The sequence below is a fragment of the Brachyistius frenatus genome, unplaced genomic scaffold, assembly GCF_029030835.1.
Source record: "Brachyistius frenatus isolate BFR_SWC_R1_liver_20210118 unplaced genomic scaffold, ASM2903083v1 Contig_13, whole genome shotgun sequence".
Lineage (NCBI taxonomy): Eukaryota > Metazoa > Chordata > Actinopteri > Embiotocidae > Brachyistius > Brachyistius frenatus.
Window position 1 is genome coordinate 3,002,954 of NW_027210612.1, and position 17,303 is coordinate 3,020,256.

A 17,303-nucleotide genomic window follows, 5' to 3' on the forward strand; every position below is an offset into this window, starting at 1 on the left:
AAAAGGTACCTCTCTCTCACTCAAGAATTGACCATTGAGTTAGAGCAACATGTTAAGGGGTGGGCTCTCAGACACTCAAGGACTGCTGTGTCTCCAAATCAGTGAAGCCTAGAGAGCACAGGAGCCGTGGGCTACGGCTTCATTCAGACCATGAGGGGATCCTTTCAGAGGCAGGGAGGGAGTGCAGGTTGTTCCTTAGGTCAACATCAGCTCTTGAAAGTCGTTTTGTTCGGTTTTTGCCCCCCCGCCCCCACCCGTCCTCGTACCAGAGCCACCCAAGTAATTGAAACCCAGTGTTTTATGAAAACTGGAAGTGTGTGCTGGGCTGGATGCCTTCCCCCTTGTGCTTTGATACAGGATCTACTGTTAATAAATACAGAAGCTGGAAATGAATGGGGTTTTCTCCTGCTGTACTCAACAGTGGTGTCAGATGTCCGCAGCACTGCTGAACCTCTGCATTCCTCATCATTTCAGGTCGTGAAAAAAAAAAAAAAAAAAGAAGCTTCCTCGTGCTGCTGAATTTGGGGTTCTCATATTCATGCTAGATGTGTAGAAATATTTCGCGAGGAGTTACTTCGAAGCGCAAAACAAGGTTAATTTCAAATTTCAATACAGTTTCAGGTCTGTTTGTTTCTGATACATTTGTGGGGACGAGTCGGACATTAAGGGGCACAGTAATGTCACACTTTGTTACGTCTCCCAATGCTTAGATTGTCAGATTGATTGATTGTATGAATCGATTGCAGTTTTGTTTTACAGGTTCTCCGCTCACCTTAGGAAAAGACCAAAGTTGCATAAATGAAGTTACTTTGTTGCAGCTGAGAATCTGTTATTGATTACAGTAAAAATGAAGCAGGGGTCTTAAAGCTGATAGAGTTTCCAGATGGCTGTATATACTGTATAGAGCTCAGAAATACTATCCGCTCTTATTAACTGTCTGTCTGCTGCATCTGCACTTGCAGGGGTAGAATAAGTTCAATGAGACTATGAGGACAGCTCCATGAAAGTTTGGAAAGAGCATCTGTTTATATGAGAGAAACATGTTTCTCAGTTCTGTAATTCGGCATACAACATTGACTTTTCTTATAGAATCAATTGCTTAAATTTAGTTAAAAGAATGACACTTTTGAAAATATGCTTATTACTAGTGCAATAAGATGGGAACATTTATTTTACTCCCTTCATCTGTCTATTCAATATGAAGCTACAGCAAGCAGCAGGTTAGCTTAGCTTAGCATGATAACTTGAAACCGGAGGAAACTGCTAGCCTGACTCTGTAAGAAAAATCCACCAACCAGCACCTCTAAAGTTCACTAGTTAACACATTATATCTGCTTTGATTAATCCATCCCAAAACTGAAGTGTAAAAACATCAACTTAACATTTTATGAGTGGTTATGCCACACTGTTTTGTTAACTGGAACCTATTGGACCTGTCAAGACACAGCGTGACCCAACGAACTGCTGGAAAGCAGAAGTTATTACTGCTGGTCAGAGAGGCCAAACTTTTGTTTAACTTAGACTGAAATTCTTTTTTTTTTTTTTTAAATCCTGTGATGGAGTGGCGACATGTCCAGGGTGTACCTTGCCTTTGCCCAAAGTGATAGGCTCCAGCGCCCCTATTACCCTGTTCAGGATAAAGCTGGTGGAGATAATGGGTGGATGGATGGTTAGATGGAAATAACTGGAATCAAGCAGATATTTAATTTGATATGAGCAGAGTTTTGCACCCCGCAGCAGGATGCTGAAGTATAAACTTAGTTACAACTTGTCCTCTGTTTAAAACATCCGGTTTCTCTTGATGTCCTTAGTGGTGCAATACAACAGTGTTGTCAAGATAAACTGTTCAGTTTCCTGCTTTCTGAGGCTGTGAAATGTGAGGTTGATGTCTGTGGTCTTGATCCTATGGCGTGATGGTGTTATACGAGATCTCCCCAAGAGGGTTGTGGGTTCAGCTATTCTCTTATGTAACCACTGACCCCAATCGGCGAGGGTTACAAAACTAAACTCTGCTGAAACACTTTAAAAGCTTCTTGATTTACTCTGGACGTTGACTAAGTAGCTATAATCGTAACATTGAATAATGTTTAGCAAAGTGTATTACCAGTCAGCATTTGGCCGTGTTCTTTTTTTCCTTTGTGGTTGAAGCCCTGCAGCAGCTTTCCAAGATTTTTTACTTTTTATAGCGAGGCAGGGTGACAGGGGGGAAAGTGGGTTGTGACATATGCCGATCAAAGACAACAAGAGATGACACACGAGCACAGATAAAGACGCAGGTGTAGCTTTGTAATGTGTATTTGCTCTGTCTCTCTCACGCACACATTTCCAGCCATAAGGTATGTTTGCCTCATTCATTTCTCCCACATCTGTACAGATAGTCAGAAGTGAGGAAGACAGAGCACATTACTCTCTTAATCTCATTTCCATTATCTGCCATTTCACCTTTCAGCAGTCGAATCCACCACTTCCTTCAATCACCTCACAGAAGTTTTATCTTTATTTTACCATTGCTTTTCATTACTCTGAGCTCATCTTGTGTCTTTGTGATGTTACATTCGAGCCTTTGTCTGATAACAGAGATTAGAGATTTAAAATCAGTTGCGGATTAAAATCTCTGTAGTCTGTAGACTCTTCTAGGTCATACAGCGAACATATTTCAAAAAACCATGCAGACTTATCAGTATGATTTCATGGAAATGTTAGGCATTGCGTAATTCTACAAAATCACTGTCTTGGCAGCTGGAGTCCCACAAAACAGCTGTTTCTTCTGCAACGACCTCAGTTGAAGATTTTTGTCATTGTGAATGATGTAAAAATGATAGCCTTGTTAAAAAGGAAGTTTTAGTTATCGAAAAGTTAAGAATCACGTTCATCGTCACAGAAAAATATTCCAGAAGATTGGAGTCATGATATTTGACAATTATAGGTGGGTTTCATTTGAAAGCCTTAAACACAACATGAATGAGGTCATGTGCGTCACATGTGATCTGAAAGCTGTACTTCTGTCATTTTGTGTTGACTGTATACATCGACTATGGAGTTGTCTCTCTGTGAATGCATGCCATGAAAGACATGAGGCTGTGTTTTCTTTCCCTATATTTCACATAATTGCAACCTGTCCGATATAAACCTGCGCTGGCCAGGAAATCAGCACTTGCGTGTGTGCATTTTTAGGTCACTTTTATTGCTTCTTTTGAGGTTCGGTGAACTCGGCCTAAGCACCTGCCTGATGGAGAGATGGTTGAAAAATACAGGCAGGGCTGCTCTCAGCCAATTAGTGACAGCCTATATATCCTCAGGCCTTTTTAGGTGACAGCGTGTCTTTGCTGTGTGCATATTCAAAGTTACAGACGAATGAAGTAAACGGCATTCCAACACTTTATTCTCATATTTGCTTTCATTTTTTTTATCAAGTGTCAGTTTGCTAAAGCGAACATGACATTTCCACTCTGCTGGAAAGTCATTGTGAAAATGGCAATTTGCAAATGTAAGGATCTTTTTCCTTTATTGAGTTGACTTCAGCCTTTTAACTTTTTCCAAGCTGACCTCTCTGTATAATGCTCGATTTAATTTAATATACCATTAATGCATTTGATTATTCCCTTCGCTGGTCATTAAACACAACATGTCAGATTTATTTAAAAGTTTCCAGTGATGTAATGAACTATTACAACATTTTGATTAACTTAATTTGAAATTAAGATGTCATTGTAATTCATATCAAATCAAAGATAATATATTTGAATACTCTCACAAGTTATATAACTCCACTGTGGAAAGAAAAAAAAATGTTTTATAAGTGCTTTGGTTCTGAATGTTGTAGATACCATTTTGTGTTTTTTGTGGCCTGCCGCCTCTGCCTGATTTATTGCCATGGGGTTTTGCTTAAGCCAAAGCTTTGGTACAAAGACTGAGCACATTACATGGCTTGTTACGTCCCTGAGTCCGGGCCAGCACGCTGCTTGGAGCCAAACAACATCCTCCTATCTGGACCCTCCCTAACTCTATGCAAAATAACCCCACTGTATAGCTGATCCTGTTTTTTTTATGCAGCTCAGCAAGTCCATCAATTAAATAAATCATCTTCAGATGAATCATAGAGATTGCATGTAAAGTCTCAAAAGAAGGTCTGGATAGAATTTCTCTGTTATTGCTTCCTCTGAGAAAGTTATGCATTAGTCTGTCAGCAGGACATCTGTTGTTTTTCAGGATTCCAGTTTAATTTGCTGGACAGATAGTCAAATGGCCGGGGAGTCGATATGATTATGTTAGTCGTCAGAATTTGGGATTGCCAACATTAATCAATTATTGAGCTTTTATAACCGTAACTATGTGAGACTGCTCAAGAAAGTGATCTGATTCCAAATCTTTTGCTCATCTTTGCAGAAATCAATGACAGCCATGTCTTTGACAATAACAGCAGTTAGAGGACTTGTTTGTTTGTTGCTGGTTTGTTTTGGTTGGAGATAAGATGCCCTGATCCACCAGGTGTGCATGGGAAGTTTTGTGTAATGAAATAATTTCACCATGTGAAGCAGATCCAACAGAAAAAGTTTCAACACAGATACAAATAACTATATGTATACTTTTCTGTCTGCCTCCAACCCCTCTAATAACCTCCTCTAATCTGTAGAGATTTTTAATCACTACCTATCTGACTGTGATGCATGACCACAAAAATGAAGGACATAATTAATCATAACTCGATTTACTACATCTTTTTGCGCTTATTTCCACATTAGCATCCTGAGATTTTGCCTTACCCTTTGTCATATCATTAATTATGCAATACATCTTCCCTCTGTCCCCATGATAAGATATTCTGCTTCCTTTTATTAACTGTGTGCGACTAAAATACATCATAACACACCGCTTGTGTAGATAACATGTACACTGGAGTTCTGGAGCAGCTGTGAAAGTGTCATGGAACAATCCAATCCTCTTTATGGGTCGTCCAGACAGCTGTCAGCCATATTGTATTCCCGTTACCACAACAAATAGTGTGTGTGTGTGTGTGTGTGTGTGTGTGTGTGTGTGTGTGTGTGTGTGTGTGTGTGTGTGTGTGTGTGTGTGTGTGTGTGTGTGTGTGTGTGTGTGTGTGTGTGTATACGACATATACGACAGTTTTTCTGCCAGTTTTGTCACTCAGGCTTCTCGCAGAGCGCTGACTCAGCCTTACAAACTCGAGGGGACTTTTGTCAACATGCCGAGAGGAACTGCCTGATTGTACACACATGGACTTATACAGTACATCCTATGCACGTCATTCACTTAAAGGGAAACAGGGCTTTGCATGTGTTCCTCTCCAGCTGAGCCATTTGTTATGTAGAGCAATGCTGTCATATCCAGCCACATGAGCTACAACACTGCAAATGGATATTTTGGCCAGAAAAAGCACCTCAGCAGCATCCTGTCCACTGAAGTCATGACTGATCCTGATTAAACGCAGGTCAAACACGACCTTCGTCACATGTCCGGCCACAGCCAGGAGGTGCTGGCCCTGTTACAGATTCACTTGGCAACACAATCAAGTTCCTCACATTCATGTTTGTTTGCCACTCATCGCTCTGATTTCAGAGATTTTGTCAAATAAAGCCTCAATGACTAAATGGATGAAAAGGGATTGAGTGTGGTGTGAAGCCAAATTGGAAGATCTACAATCACATCAATACATCTGTGGTAATTTTTCATCTGTCTTGTGAGAGATTTATTATGTGCACTTTTTGGGGGAGGGAATCTTATCACAGGCCTGAATTCATCTGCACAATTTCAACAAGTATTCTCAGAAGACATTTTAATTCCTAACACTCAAAAATTTAGGCTACACCTACTGCATCTTGCTATGTTGTGCATTGAATTATATGGTTGTTAAACATCTGCGTGGCCTACTTTGTCCTGTTGGTTTTCATCTTCTGCGTGTCTCCACAGGTTGGTGGTTTGTCAGCACGGCAGAGGAGCAGGGTTGGGTCCCCGCTACCTATCTCAACTCCCATAGTGGCACGCGGGATGACTTGGAGCTGGGCGCCTCCAAAGCTGGGGAAGGTAAAGACACCTCAAGCGCTCCTGACTCTGCCCACGCACGCACGCACGCACGCACGCACGCACGCACGCACGCACGCACGCACGCACGCACGCACACACACACACACACACACACACACACACACACACACACACACACACACACACACACACACACACACACACACACACACACACAGATACCACCTATGCCCTCAATCCTCAGGCTTTGATCTGTGACAAAATGGAGAAAACTCGGCCACGTTACACCACTGCCGGCTCACACTAACAGCTCAGCCTGTGCCGGTGTGAACACCCTTCTCTGTCCGCCTGCCATCATAAGCAGAGCTTTAACAGAGTGTAGATTCAGACCTGGGTAAACAGCAAGGAGGAGTCTCTGAAGTGATGTGCTGTACAGTAACGCACTATACAGGAGCAATACAGTGCAATATTAAGTGGAGTGAGCTCATGAAAGAGACGTGTGTTTTCATCGGCAGTGTTGAATAAAACGTAATATTTCATGAGTCGTGTTCTTAAAACTATAACTGACGAAAGCTCAACCATGATGTCTACAATATCTGCTTAACACCAACACTTATCAGCGATCCTCGTTGATAAGTTTCGTGAGCTTAGTGGAGTTAGAGCAGCATCCAAAACCCTGATCGCAAACACACTTCTGTAGAGTCTGGTTTGCTAGAACAGGCTGCAGATGCCGTCCGATCATGTTGATAGACCTGTCAGATACAGTTATCAGGCTGTCTACGAGCGGCTCAAGCTGTCTCCTCAAGCATTGTCAATATTAGTGGAGAAAACACTTTAATTTCAGATCAATAGAGCTCAATTAGTGTCACCTACTCAGACTTAGATTGCTTTGACAGGTTGTGCAGCAGCTTCAGCGTATTTGTTAAGATTTATACAACTTTGTGTTAAACAAAACCCAACAAAAACAGGACGCAAGGAAATGATTAGGTTGCACATTACACTTCCAAACAAACATGAAAATTTTCCACCACTCTGGCCAAACATCTTTTAATGTACAATTATTGTAACAATTGGACCCAGGATCCCCTTGGTGTTGTATATCTTATGACTCAAGTAAGGAGGGAGTGAGAGAATAAATGAGGCTAAACAGTGGTACTGTGTTACAACATGTTGAATATGTTAAATCGTTCCTTTTCTCCCCATTTGGACTCACAAAATACACTTTTTAACAACATATACAGTATAACTATATATACTTACCACAAATGTACACATACCGTACATGAAGGCAGGCGTCTACACCCAACACTCCCACTCTGCTGGAGATAGCTGGAGGTTTGTTTACTGCCAGGGGGGTTTCAGGAAGAACAATCTGTCTGTGTAATTAGTGTTTATGTGTCTCGTCCGTCATGGGAATGGCATGAAACTCAGAAGGCATCTCTTTGTCAGTTCTGTGGTCTTCAGCAGTCTGTGCCACCCCATTGTCACAGAAGAAAAAACTAATTTCTGGAAAACTAGATTTCGTAATACATGTTTTGAAAAGTCGAAGAAGGAGACACGTTGAAAGCTGAGGCAGTTTCTGACGTGAGTTTATCTGATACTAGTGTGCACACAACCACTTTCTCCTTGTTTTACTCATATTTTATATGCAAATAAAGATATTACTTTTGGGAAATATAGTGGCAGAGAGTTAGTTAAGGAAATTGATACCACACTCATACAGACACTGTTTTACCTATAAAATACGGTCCTTCTGAAAGCGCACATGTCCAACCAGCTGAGCCCTCAGCTACTCTATTAATTGGATGGCATTCCTGCAGCAGCAGTATGTGTCCCAGATGCTCTAAGACAACAGGATGGAAAAACCATGCTAACAGCATTCTAATTACAAGCCACAGAGAAGATGTCTTGGTTTGAACACTTCCTCTGTAACCTCCATCAATCCACTCTTAACTGTCCACCATGTTTTTCTTTGTGGTCTTGTTTTCATGTCCTCCTCGTAGCTAATAATGGGGCTCCCCATCATTCATGTGCTGTGTGTTTGTGTAACATTTGTGCTCGCTCTTCATGTCTCCGTGTTTGTTTGTTTGTTTGTTTGTTTGTTTGTTTGTTGTCATCTGGTCGCCGTGTGTGTGTGTGTGTGTGTCAGTTACTAAGCGACATAAGGCTCATCTGAAGAGGCTGGACCGGAGATGGACGTTGGGGGGTGTCATCAGCCGGCAGCAGAGCCGAGGTGAACTGAGATAAATGCTGCATCACCTCCCTCCCTCCTCCTTTCCCTCCTCTCGTCCCTCCCTTTGTTATTGTTCTCCTCACCCTGTCCTTTTTATTGTCTCTTATCACGTGACTCCACTTGTCCGTCTCCACGTGCACACATTTGTTCAGTCTTGCATCCCTGTGTTGTCTTCCAGCAAATGTATTTATTATGAGCCACAAATCCACCACAACTAACCACTAACTGACGTTAATACGAAACAAGCCTGGAAAGCAAAGGTGAAATCAGCAACTTTATATGCACCAATTATTGATGCTAAACTCAAATTACGTCACAAAATTGCTCCATGTAAGCGTTTTCGTTATAATTATACACTGGGTGCCAAAACCAGTCACAGAAAAAAGAAAAAAAAAGCTACCCACTCATCTGAAAGTAGTTGTGTAATAGACTTTGGAATGTCTTATGCTGCATTTTAGAGCCATATTTTGCTTTTTATGAGCAAATGAAGCGTGCATGTAGATTTCCTAATGGGTGTGTGTTTTAGCAAAGTGTGGCAGAAACAGACATTTATGTGTGTCAAAGATAGCAACCAGTATGGACAGATAAACAAAGAGCCTTAATAATCTCTCACTTAGTTAAGCAAGAAAGTCACATTCTCAGGCACAAACTTGCACATGTTTTCTTGCCAAGTCCAAAGCTTTTTTTTTATTTTTTATTTTTTTTATACAGGAGATGCATTTGGATTTCTGACAGAGGAGTGGGGATAAGCTATTGAGTTCAGCCCAAACTTTGCGCTTGGCAGCGCATGCTGCTCTCCGGAGTGGAGAGAGCTGTTTCCACCCTATGACTGCTTTGTTTTTAAAAAAAAAGAAAAGGAAAAAAGAGAGAGATATTTTGCTGACTCCACACGAATAATTTATAACACTGATGCAGGCGATGCATGTTGTGGTTAACATAACATCTGATTCAGAATTTCCCTACATTGCACCGCTGGATACTGTTTGCAAGAGGTTGCTGAGAGGAAAACGATCTACCAGCCCCGACACAAAGAGGCCGGAAGAACCAGGAAAAGTGAAAAAAAAAACACACAGAAATAATCTTTACCCGTGGAGTTTGTGCAAGTAAAGGGACTCATTATCCCACAGCCATTCAGCTCCAGCACAACCTTGGAAAAGGGTGGAGAAAAGGAAAAATGGACTAATTTGTCACCACAGTGTTGATTCCTGTGTACTGACTGGCAGGACAGCACACACACAACGGCACGTTTTATGTCCTCCTCTCCTTTTATAAACACACCTCTTCTCCCTGAGCTTTCTGTGTTTAGACAGGAATTGCCATAATGACAGGAAATTATGACTTTGCTCTGCCCCTCGGCCTCATGGGAGTGTGGTGCCTGAGCTCATTATTACGTGCTGAGTTCGTAGATGCACCCTGTCAAAAGGCCAAGGACAAGAGTGTGGCTCATGTGCTGTTGTTTCTCTTGATCAACACCACTACATTTTGAAGAATATGCAGCAGTACCTCTTGAGCATTTATGCTTTTATTGGATAGTTGACAGTAAAGAGATGACAGGAAGTGAGAGGAAAATACTCACATGCTGATATCTCCATTGAAAGCATTTTTGAGTGTTCCTCCTGTCCACACTCAATGCAAAAAGATCTTTCCCTAAAGTGCTTTCAATCTAAGTGTCGGGGGAAAAAGTCATCATTTCATGCAAAAATGTATTCTTAAGTCCAGCTGGAGCTAATACGAGGTTCAAGCAGTCTGAGGTCGTCAAATCAAGTCATTGTTTTTCAAACTTTGGTGCCAAATTTCCTCTTCTCACAGACAGTGAATATACTTTAATTAGCTTGACCTGAACTTTGGAGTTATGTTTTGCACAGAAATGGGACTATTTTGTCCCCCATCAGTTACATTGAAAGATCTCTTTGCATTAAATGTTCGTGACCAACAGTGCTTTCAATGCACATGTCGGGATTTGAGTAATAGGCAGGTTTGAAACAATGTGAACCTATCATCTGCCACCAGGGCGCCCCAGAGCTCCTTATTTGTGTTGGGAATCCCACTGGAACTCATAATCCAATACTGTCACAAGGCATTGCTCATGATAATGAACCAAATGATTTTATTTTTTTTCCCGTGATACTTTGCTAGACAATTGTCTAGCAAAGTATGAAATATAATCTTAGTAACAATGGATAAATATGTCCTGGTACGATGGCATAATTTATTTCTTAAAGGCAAGAATAAATGATGTCCTGTAGTTAGTCACTGAAATATAAAGCTGTCTCAGTTTCATAACAAATTTATAGACACATTTCATCTGCCAAAGAACATTTTGAACACAACACACGCACACACCACATCTAATTGCACATCTGGCAGCAGAACCAACTGGCAGAAAGCAGATTCAGTCTATATTAAAGAAAGATACACCTCTGCTCCAGTATCATATCACAAAAATGGTGCCAATGTATCACAAGAGAATCCATCATTATATATTGCTGCTTAATGTCATATTACTTATTTGTTCACTGAATAAGTTTAACATGAATATATAAAGTTTATAGAATATACACCACTTTCTCTTTTCCCTCTCCAGTGATTGTTTTGTTTTCAAAGGTCTCAGCTGTCAAAATCTCACCTTAAATCTCATTCTCTGCTTTGGCTTTGGTAGAAGAGAAGTACGTAACAGTGCAGCCCTACGCGGGCCAGGGCAAAGATGAAATTGCTTTTGAGAAAGGAGTCATTGTGGAGGTGATTCAGAAGAACCTGGAAGGCTGGTGGTTTATCAGGTAGGCCTCTGCTCACTTGCTCTGAACGCTTTTTTTTTTTTTTTTTTTTTTACTTCTTTCATTACAAAAGGTTAATGATTTTTTTTCGCTTTCTCTTCCAACTTACTTCATAGGCACCAGGATAAAGAGGGCTGGGCTCCAGCCTCTTACCTCAAGAAGGTAAAGGATGACTTGTCTCCCCGTAAGAAGACTGTGACGGGCCCAGTGGAGATTATTGGAAACATCATGGAGATCAGCAACCTGCTCAACAAGAAAGCCTTGAGTGAGAAAGATGTGCAGGCGGAAAGTGTCCTAGAGAGTCCCCAGGTCCCCAAGAAGGAGATCAGCTTGCCGATGCCCTGCGCTGACTCCAGTCCTGTTATTGCCGCGCCGGATGGAAAAAATAAGGCTGAGCCGCCTTCGCCGGCTGTTGCCCGCATCGCTCCACATCGGGTGGAAATTGGTCAGTCATGTCATTATGGATGTTGTAATTTCTTGAGAATCTGCTAATGTAGACACATACTGCTTCAATCTATAAAAATCTGTTTTTAAATGTAGCCAACTGTTTTTCTTCTCTATGATTTTTTTTTTTCACAGGTTCTCCCGTTCTCAGGCAAAAACCTCCTCCTCGGAGAGATGCAACCCTGGTAAGAGTGTTTGATGGGTCCGTCCATCCTTCTAAACATTCAGCTAGTATTTTTTACTGGTTGATAAAGATCATGGAGTTGGAAAAGGGAGCTAATACATGTGTATCCCCTAATGGGCAATTTTAAATAGATGTGTGTGGTGTTTACTTTTGTTCGTGGTTCAAAAACAAACCAAACAAAATCTTCAATGAAAAAGATCAAAGGCTAAATGTTAGTATGGCTTTTCTCTCCAGTTAATTGCCATGCGCAGGACTTTGTTATTGGTGACTTTCCCTTCATACAGACACTTAGGAACACACAACAACAAGTAGTGGGAGATGTATTCGGATTCTTTAATTATATGAATGCAAATTTATGCCATTACAAGTGAATGTCTTGTACTCATAAAAAAAGAAAAGAACCACAGGCATCAGGAAAATGTACTTAAAATATCAAAGGTAAAAGTACTGATTTTACAGTAAAACGATGCCTCTGACTGAAATATTTATGCAGTCCGTTCATATTGATTCATCAATATACAAGCATCATTTTACTGTTGTATCTGATAGTGGAGGTGGGGCTACTTTGTTGCTAATGAATATCAGATAGAAAAGAAGATCTGCTAGAAACATTGAATTCATTTTTGGGGATGGAAAACGAAACAAACAAAAAACTTTTCTTATTTTAAAGGGCCAAAGGGCAAGTTAGAAACTGGTTTAGTCTGTAACAATGCACTGTATTTTGTAAGACCATTTGATTTTTACTGTAAAATGTTAAACTAAAAAGAAATGATATTAACAATAGCCGTAATATACATATAGGGGAGTAAAAAGAACAATATGTTCACCTAAAATGTAACATGATGTAGAGTACAAATATAGAGCCTCATAAAATGTAGGTGCTCAAGTACAACTACTGCATAACTACACTTAAGCACAGTACTTGAGTAAATGTAGTAAATGTACTTTCCTCACCTGACAAGGAGTTTTAACAATGTCGATCTCATTTGTGCTCAGGGATTTCAGTTGCCCTCCCCACCAGAGCCCCCTACAGTCGAAGCAGAGTATTACACCATTGCAGATTTCCAGTCCTGTATATCTGATGGCATCACTTTCAATGGAGGACAAAAAGCAGAGGTAAGCTCTACTTTTCAAGCTAAACTTCAGGAACATGATGATCATAAACTTTGTCACCAAGAACTTCTCTCTTGCTGTTTCAGTTTATTCATCATAGCTCAGAAACACCTCTGCCTTCTCCAAGATAAAAACTAAAACAAATTGAAATGTATAAAAATGCCTTTCGTAAAGACTAAACTCTTTTTGAACATGTATTTTAGGTCATTGAGAAGAACTCTGGCGGCTGGTGGTATGTCCAGATAGGAGAGAAGGAGGGCTGGGCTCCCTGCTCCTACATTGACAAACGTAAAAAGCCCAACCTGAATCGCAGAACAAGCACCCTGTGCCGTCCAAAAGTTCCACCCCCTGCTCCGCCGGTCAAAAAACAGGACTCCGTGGAAACTGCACCTCCCAGCAGCCCTGGGTCTGAGGCCCCAGAGTCTCCTGTGTCTCCTGGGAGGCCAGTGTATGAAGAGCCAGAATATGATGTCCCTGCTATAGGCGATCTGGACCTGGAGTCAGAGTTTGAGTTTCTGAGGGGAGAAGGTTCCTTGGTGGATGGAAAGAATGAGGACACTTCCTCTGAGAGGGGATCTCATCTGTCCTCCAAGCCTTCTCCAGCTTCATCGCTCCACAGTGCCTCCTTCAAGATGGGTGAGTCATTTGAAGATGGCCACGAGGCAGAGGTAGAGGCTGAAGGCGAAGAGGAGTGCATCTATGAGAATGACGGCTTCCGGCCCTTCAGGGAGATCCCAGAGAGGCAGTGCAGCCGAGACTCAAACTCCTCCAAGACAAGTGTCTCGTCAGAAACTGGCAAGACTGCACACCCATCATCAGGTGGATGGAGACCTGCAGGTAACAAGCTCAAGATCGACTTGAATGGGAGCCTGTTTTCAACCAAAGCAGAGGAGACATCCAGTCCTAAATCCGCCTCCACTGAGTCCACCCCAGATCTGTCCAGACCTAAGAAAGACCAAGAGGAAAGCAAGGCATCCTTCTTTACAAAGTCTTCCTCTAAGCTGAGGCCAATGGTGAGGCCCAAACCACAGCTGGCCAAGGCGTCCAGTGCAGAGAAGATGGACATCAGCACCTTGAGAAGACAGCTGCGACCAACAGGGCAGCTGAAGAACGGCACCAAAACTAAAGGTGAGGATTCAGAGACAGCTTCAGTCATTTCCTCTGAGGACTCCTTCTCCTCTCAGAGCACATCCGATCTCTCCTCAATCTATTCCAAAGGCAGCCGGGGTGATTCTGACCTGGAAGGCTGTAGCCTGTATCGCACCACAGATCCCTACGAGAAACTCCAAGAGTCTGAGCTCAGCTTTCCTGCTGGAGTGGAGGTGGAAGTGGTTGAGAAGCAGGAAAGTGGCTGGTGGTATATCCGTTGGGGAGATGTCGAGGGTTGGGCTCCAACTTACTACTTGGAGCCTGTCAGGCAACAAGATGACATGGCAGGGTCCGAATCTGATGGCACGCCGACTAAACCTGGAAGCCTCAGCAAGTCCAACAGCCTGGAGAAGAACGAACAAAGAGTGCGGGCGTTGAACAACATCAACCAAAACCTAAAGAAGGTCACCCCACCCATCCCATCTAAGCCTCCAGGTGGCCTCTCAAAACCTACCAGTTTGTTTGGCTCACTAAAGCAGAACAGCACCAAACAGCAGCAGGTCGTCAGACCTCAGTCTGTCTTCATCTCAGCCCCAATCAGAGACGGTCCCAGCCCTGTCGGCTCTCTCAGGAGAAACGAGTCCCTCAACTCAACAGACCACCCACGCGCCAGCCCCACGGTGCGACGCAATGCCTCTTTTGGCACTGTGCCACGCAGCCTGGCACCAAACAACATAGCACTCCCCAACAGGAACAGATCCGGTACCGGTAGCTCTGAATCCCTCGGCCTCAGCTGTCAAAAGAATGCCCTCCCTGTATCCACCGTGAAACCCAAGCCCCACATCATCCATAACAACCTCAGAGAGGTGTACTTCTCCATAGCAGATTACCATGGCGACGAGGAGACCATGGGATTTCCCGAGGGGACGAGTCTGGAGGTTCTTGAAAGGAACCCCAATGGCTGGTGGTACTGCAAGGTTCTGGACAATGGCAGACCGAGGAAAGGATGGGTTCCCTCAAATTACCTCGAGAAAAAGCCCTAGCACTCATGTGTGGAGCTGGCAGAACTCTGGACATGCGTGTAAAGACTACTCTGACAGATCCATTTATTTTGTGAAAAAAAAAAAAAGGCTAACCCTAAGACGTTAAGTCAGGATTGAAACCTTACCCGGTACCTGTGCCAAAACAACCAGCCACATCAAATTGTAACTTTGAAATGAAATGAGACGTCTGATAGATGAGTCTACATGATACAGTGCCTGAGACTTTTTATTCTCCAGCGGTTACCTTTAACTTGAATTAAGATGTCATTATGTGTCAACTCCTTGATGCCTTTTTTGTAAGTTTATAATGTAATTTTTAAACACTTCTTAAGAATTTAAAGCTTACTGCATGTTTGAAATGATTCATTATACTGACGATGCCTTGAGCTGTTGAAATTAAACCCTTTTCTCCTCCTTTCCTTAAAGAAAATCTCCATTGTTGCCAAAGCTGCTTTGTGTTAGTCTCATCTTGGTGCTGCATGTTTTTTTGTTTTTTTTTATATCTCTTTATACTGTATGTCATTTTTATGTGAAGTATTTTATCCATTTTATTGTGTAATATTGTCCTAATGAAACAAAATGCGAGCATCTCTGATCATCACAGTATTTTCTTTCCCTTAAAGTTAAAAACAATCACAGATGAGCTCCCCTGATTTAAAAAAAAAAATTAAAACCTAACTCTAGCATTAGTGAAATTATATTTATTAATTACTGAAAAATTATACTAATACTTATTTTATTATTATTTCTATGTTTACTGAAGAAAAGAAAAAAATTCAAAACTGCTTAAATATTTCTAAACTGAACTGCTCTATTAATCCTAATAACATTTTGAATTTCTGCTGGGCAGTAAATTTGACGCAACTCCTTTTTTCTTGGTGATGCTCACTTTTGTTTTATGTTAACTGTGTGACCAGTGAGGATAACTGAAGTGCCAAAAGTATGACTTTAATAAATGCACTTTTGAACAATAAATAGTACTTTCTTTAAAAAAGAAAAAAAACAGCAACCCATCACTGTTAGTTATTGTTTGTCCACACATCAGGTTTTGTCCTCTAGTGTTTCCTAGACTCAAGATTCAATAACACCACCCTGCATGTTCCAGATGTTCTTATTAATAAAAAAAACAACATGATTTATCAATGATAATTATATAATAAGACATTGCTACAATATTTAATGCCCCTAAAATTCTTTAAAAAATATATATATATTTTTTGTTTTTTTGGATCTGTTTGTAATGAGTTCAAACCCATTACAGGAAAGGTGAAACATTGGGCTGCACTTTTACTGGCTTGCATTTACAAAAGAGACATCGTTTCAGAAGCCCTGGACCCCAAATTAGACCAATTCCTTCAGTGTTGCAAATATATTTAGATGCCTCTACTCCGTGTGAAAGTGATGTGCTGAGGGAGTAATTATCTGAATTAATTGCAAATTAATGTGGCGTATAATAAACAATATAATGAAAACTTATCACAGGCCATAGTCACTGATAATGTCATGCCTCTAAGGTTCTTTTCTGCCTCAGAATAAGTAAAATATCTCAAAACTGAATGTGTTTATAGCTAGTATAATTGCCCATCTGTGTATGTGCAATACAGATGAAGTGTTTGACCAGCTAGATTATGTTATGCGAATAAATGAGATCTCATTGGATTGCCTGGCGTTCCCTTCCTCTCACATCCTCAGCACTGAGCCAGTCTACTTCAGCACAACCTGCGCATTTGACTTAGGTGTAGATGGCTTTGAATCTGTAGTCGCTGGGCAGCCTAATTTAGCATTACCTGACAAGGCAAAAGTTTAAGTTACCACGGCAGAGTTGTTTTCTACAAAATTGTCATCTTCAGCTATAATCAGAGAAACACCAAATCACAACACTGGTGCAGTTTTCCAGCATTAAACACTTCATATTGCTTATATATTGGATTTGGTGCCTAAAATATAATAAGATTTACAGCCCACGGGGATATAATGTGAATTAAAACTGCAACCAGTTCGCACCCTGCACGTCTGGGATCCAGCGGGTCGGGGAGTTCCAGCGGGTTGGCTCCCCGACATGCTGCACGCAAGGGTCCGCATAGTCCTGCTTGTAGTTTACATTTTTTTCTCTATCTCGTTCCTTATTCTTAAAAAAATAGAAATAAAATTTGGGCGGCTTTAACATCTTCAAAAAATCATGAAAGTTGGTGCCTGACGCATGTGCAAAGTTTCGTGAGGTTTGGAGCATCGTTTAACCTTACACATCAACTTCCTGTGTCACGGCAAAACATCAAACTTAGCCGCATCGCCCTGGCTATACTATATACAAAAATGACTTTTGGGTCACATTTTGGACGACACGCCACGGGCACACCGTTCGACGAAAAGAAATTATTTTCATATCTTTTAATTCCAAACATGTTAAGAGTGCACAGACT

The 17,303-nt window shown here is 41.5% G+C and overlaps 1 protein-coding gene across 2 annotated transcripts in view; it reads left to right on the forward strand.

The window, feature by feature from the left end:
* Nucleotides 1-15,858, forward strand: part of LOC138617642 (SH3 and PX domain-containing protein 2A-like) — a 50,829-nt gene extending 34,971 nt beyond the window's left edge. The window contains exons 8-14 of one of the 2 annotated variants that reach the window (XM_069692798.1): nucleotides 5,929-6,042; nucleotides 8,153-8,236; nucleotides 10,896-11,013; nucleotides 11,127-11,455; nucleotides 11,590-11,639; nucleotides 12,635-12,754; nucleotides 12,955-15,858. In XM_069692798.1, the coding sequence (XP_069548899.1) occupies nucleotides 5,929-6,042; nucleotides 8,153-8,236; nucleotides 10,896-11,013; nucleotides 11,127-11,455; nucleotides 11,590-11,639; nucleotides 12,635-12,754; nucleotides 12,955-14,883 (2,744 nt within the window). In that variant the 3' untranslated portion in view covers nucleotides 14,884-15,858. The remainder of the gene's footprint in view (nucleotides 1-5,928; nucleotides 6,043-8,152; nucleotides 8,237-10,895; nucleotides 11,014-11,126; nucleotides 11,456-11,589; nucleotides 11,640-12,634; nucleotides 12,755-12,954) is intronic. The other variant, XM_069692799.1, reaches the window with a different exon arrangement.
* The last annotated feature ends 1,445 nt before the right edge of the window (nucleotides 15,859-17,303 follow it).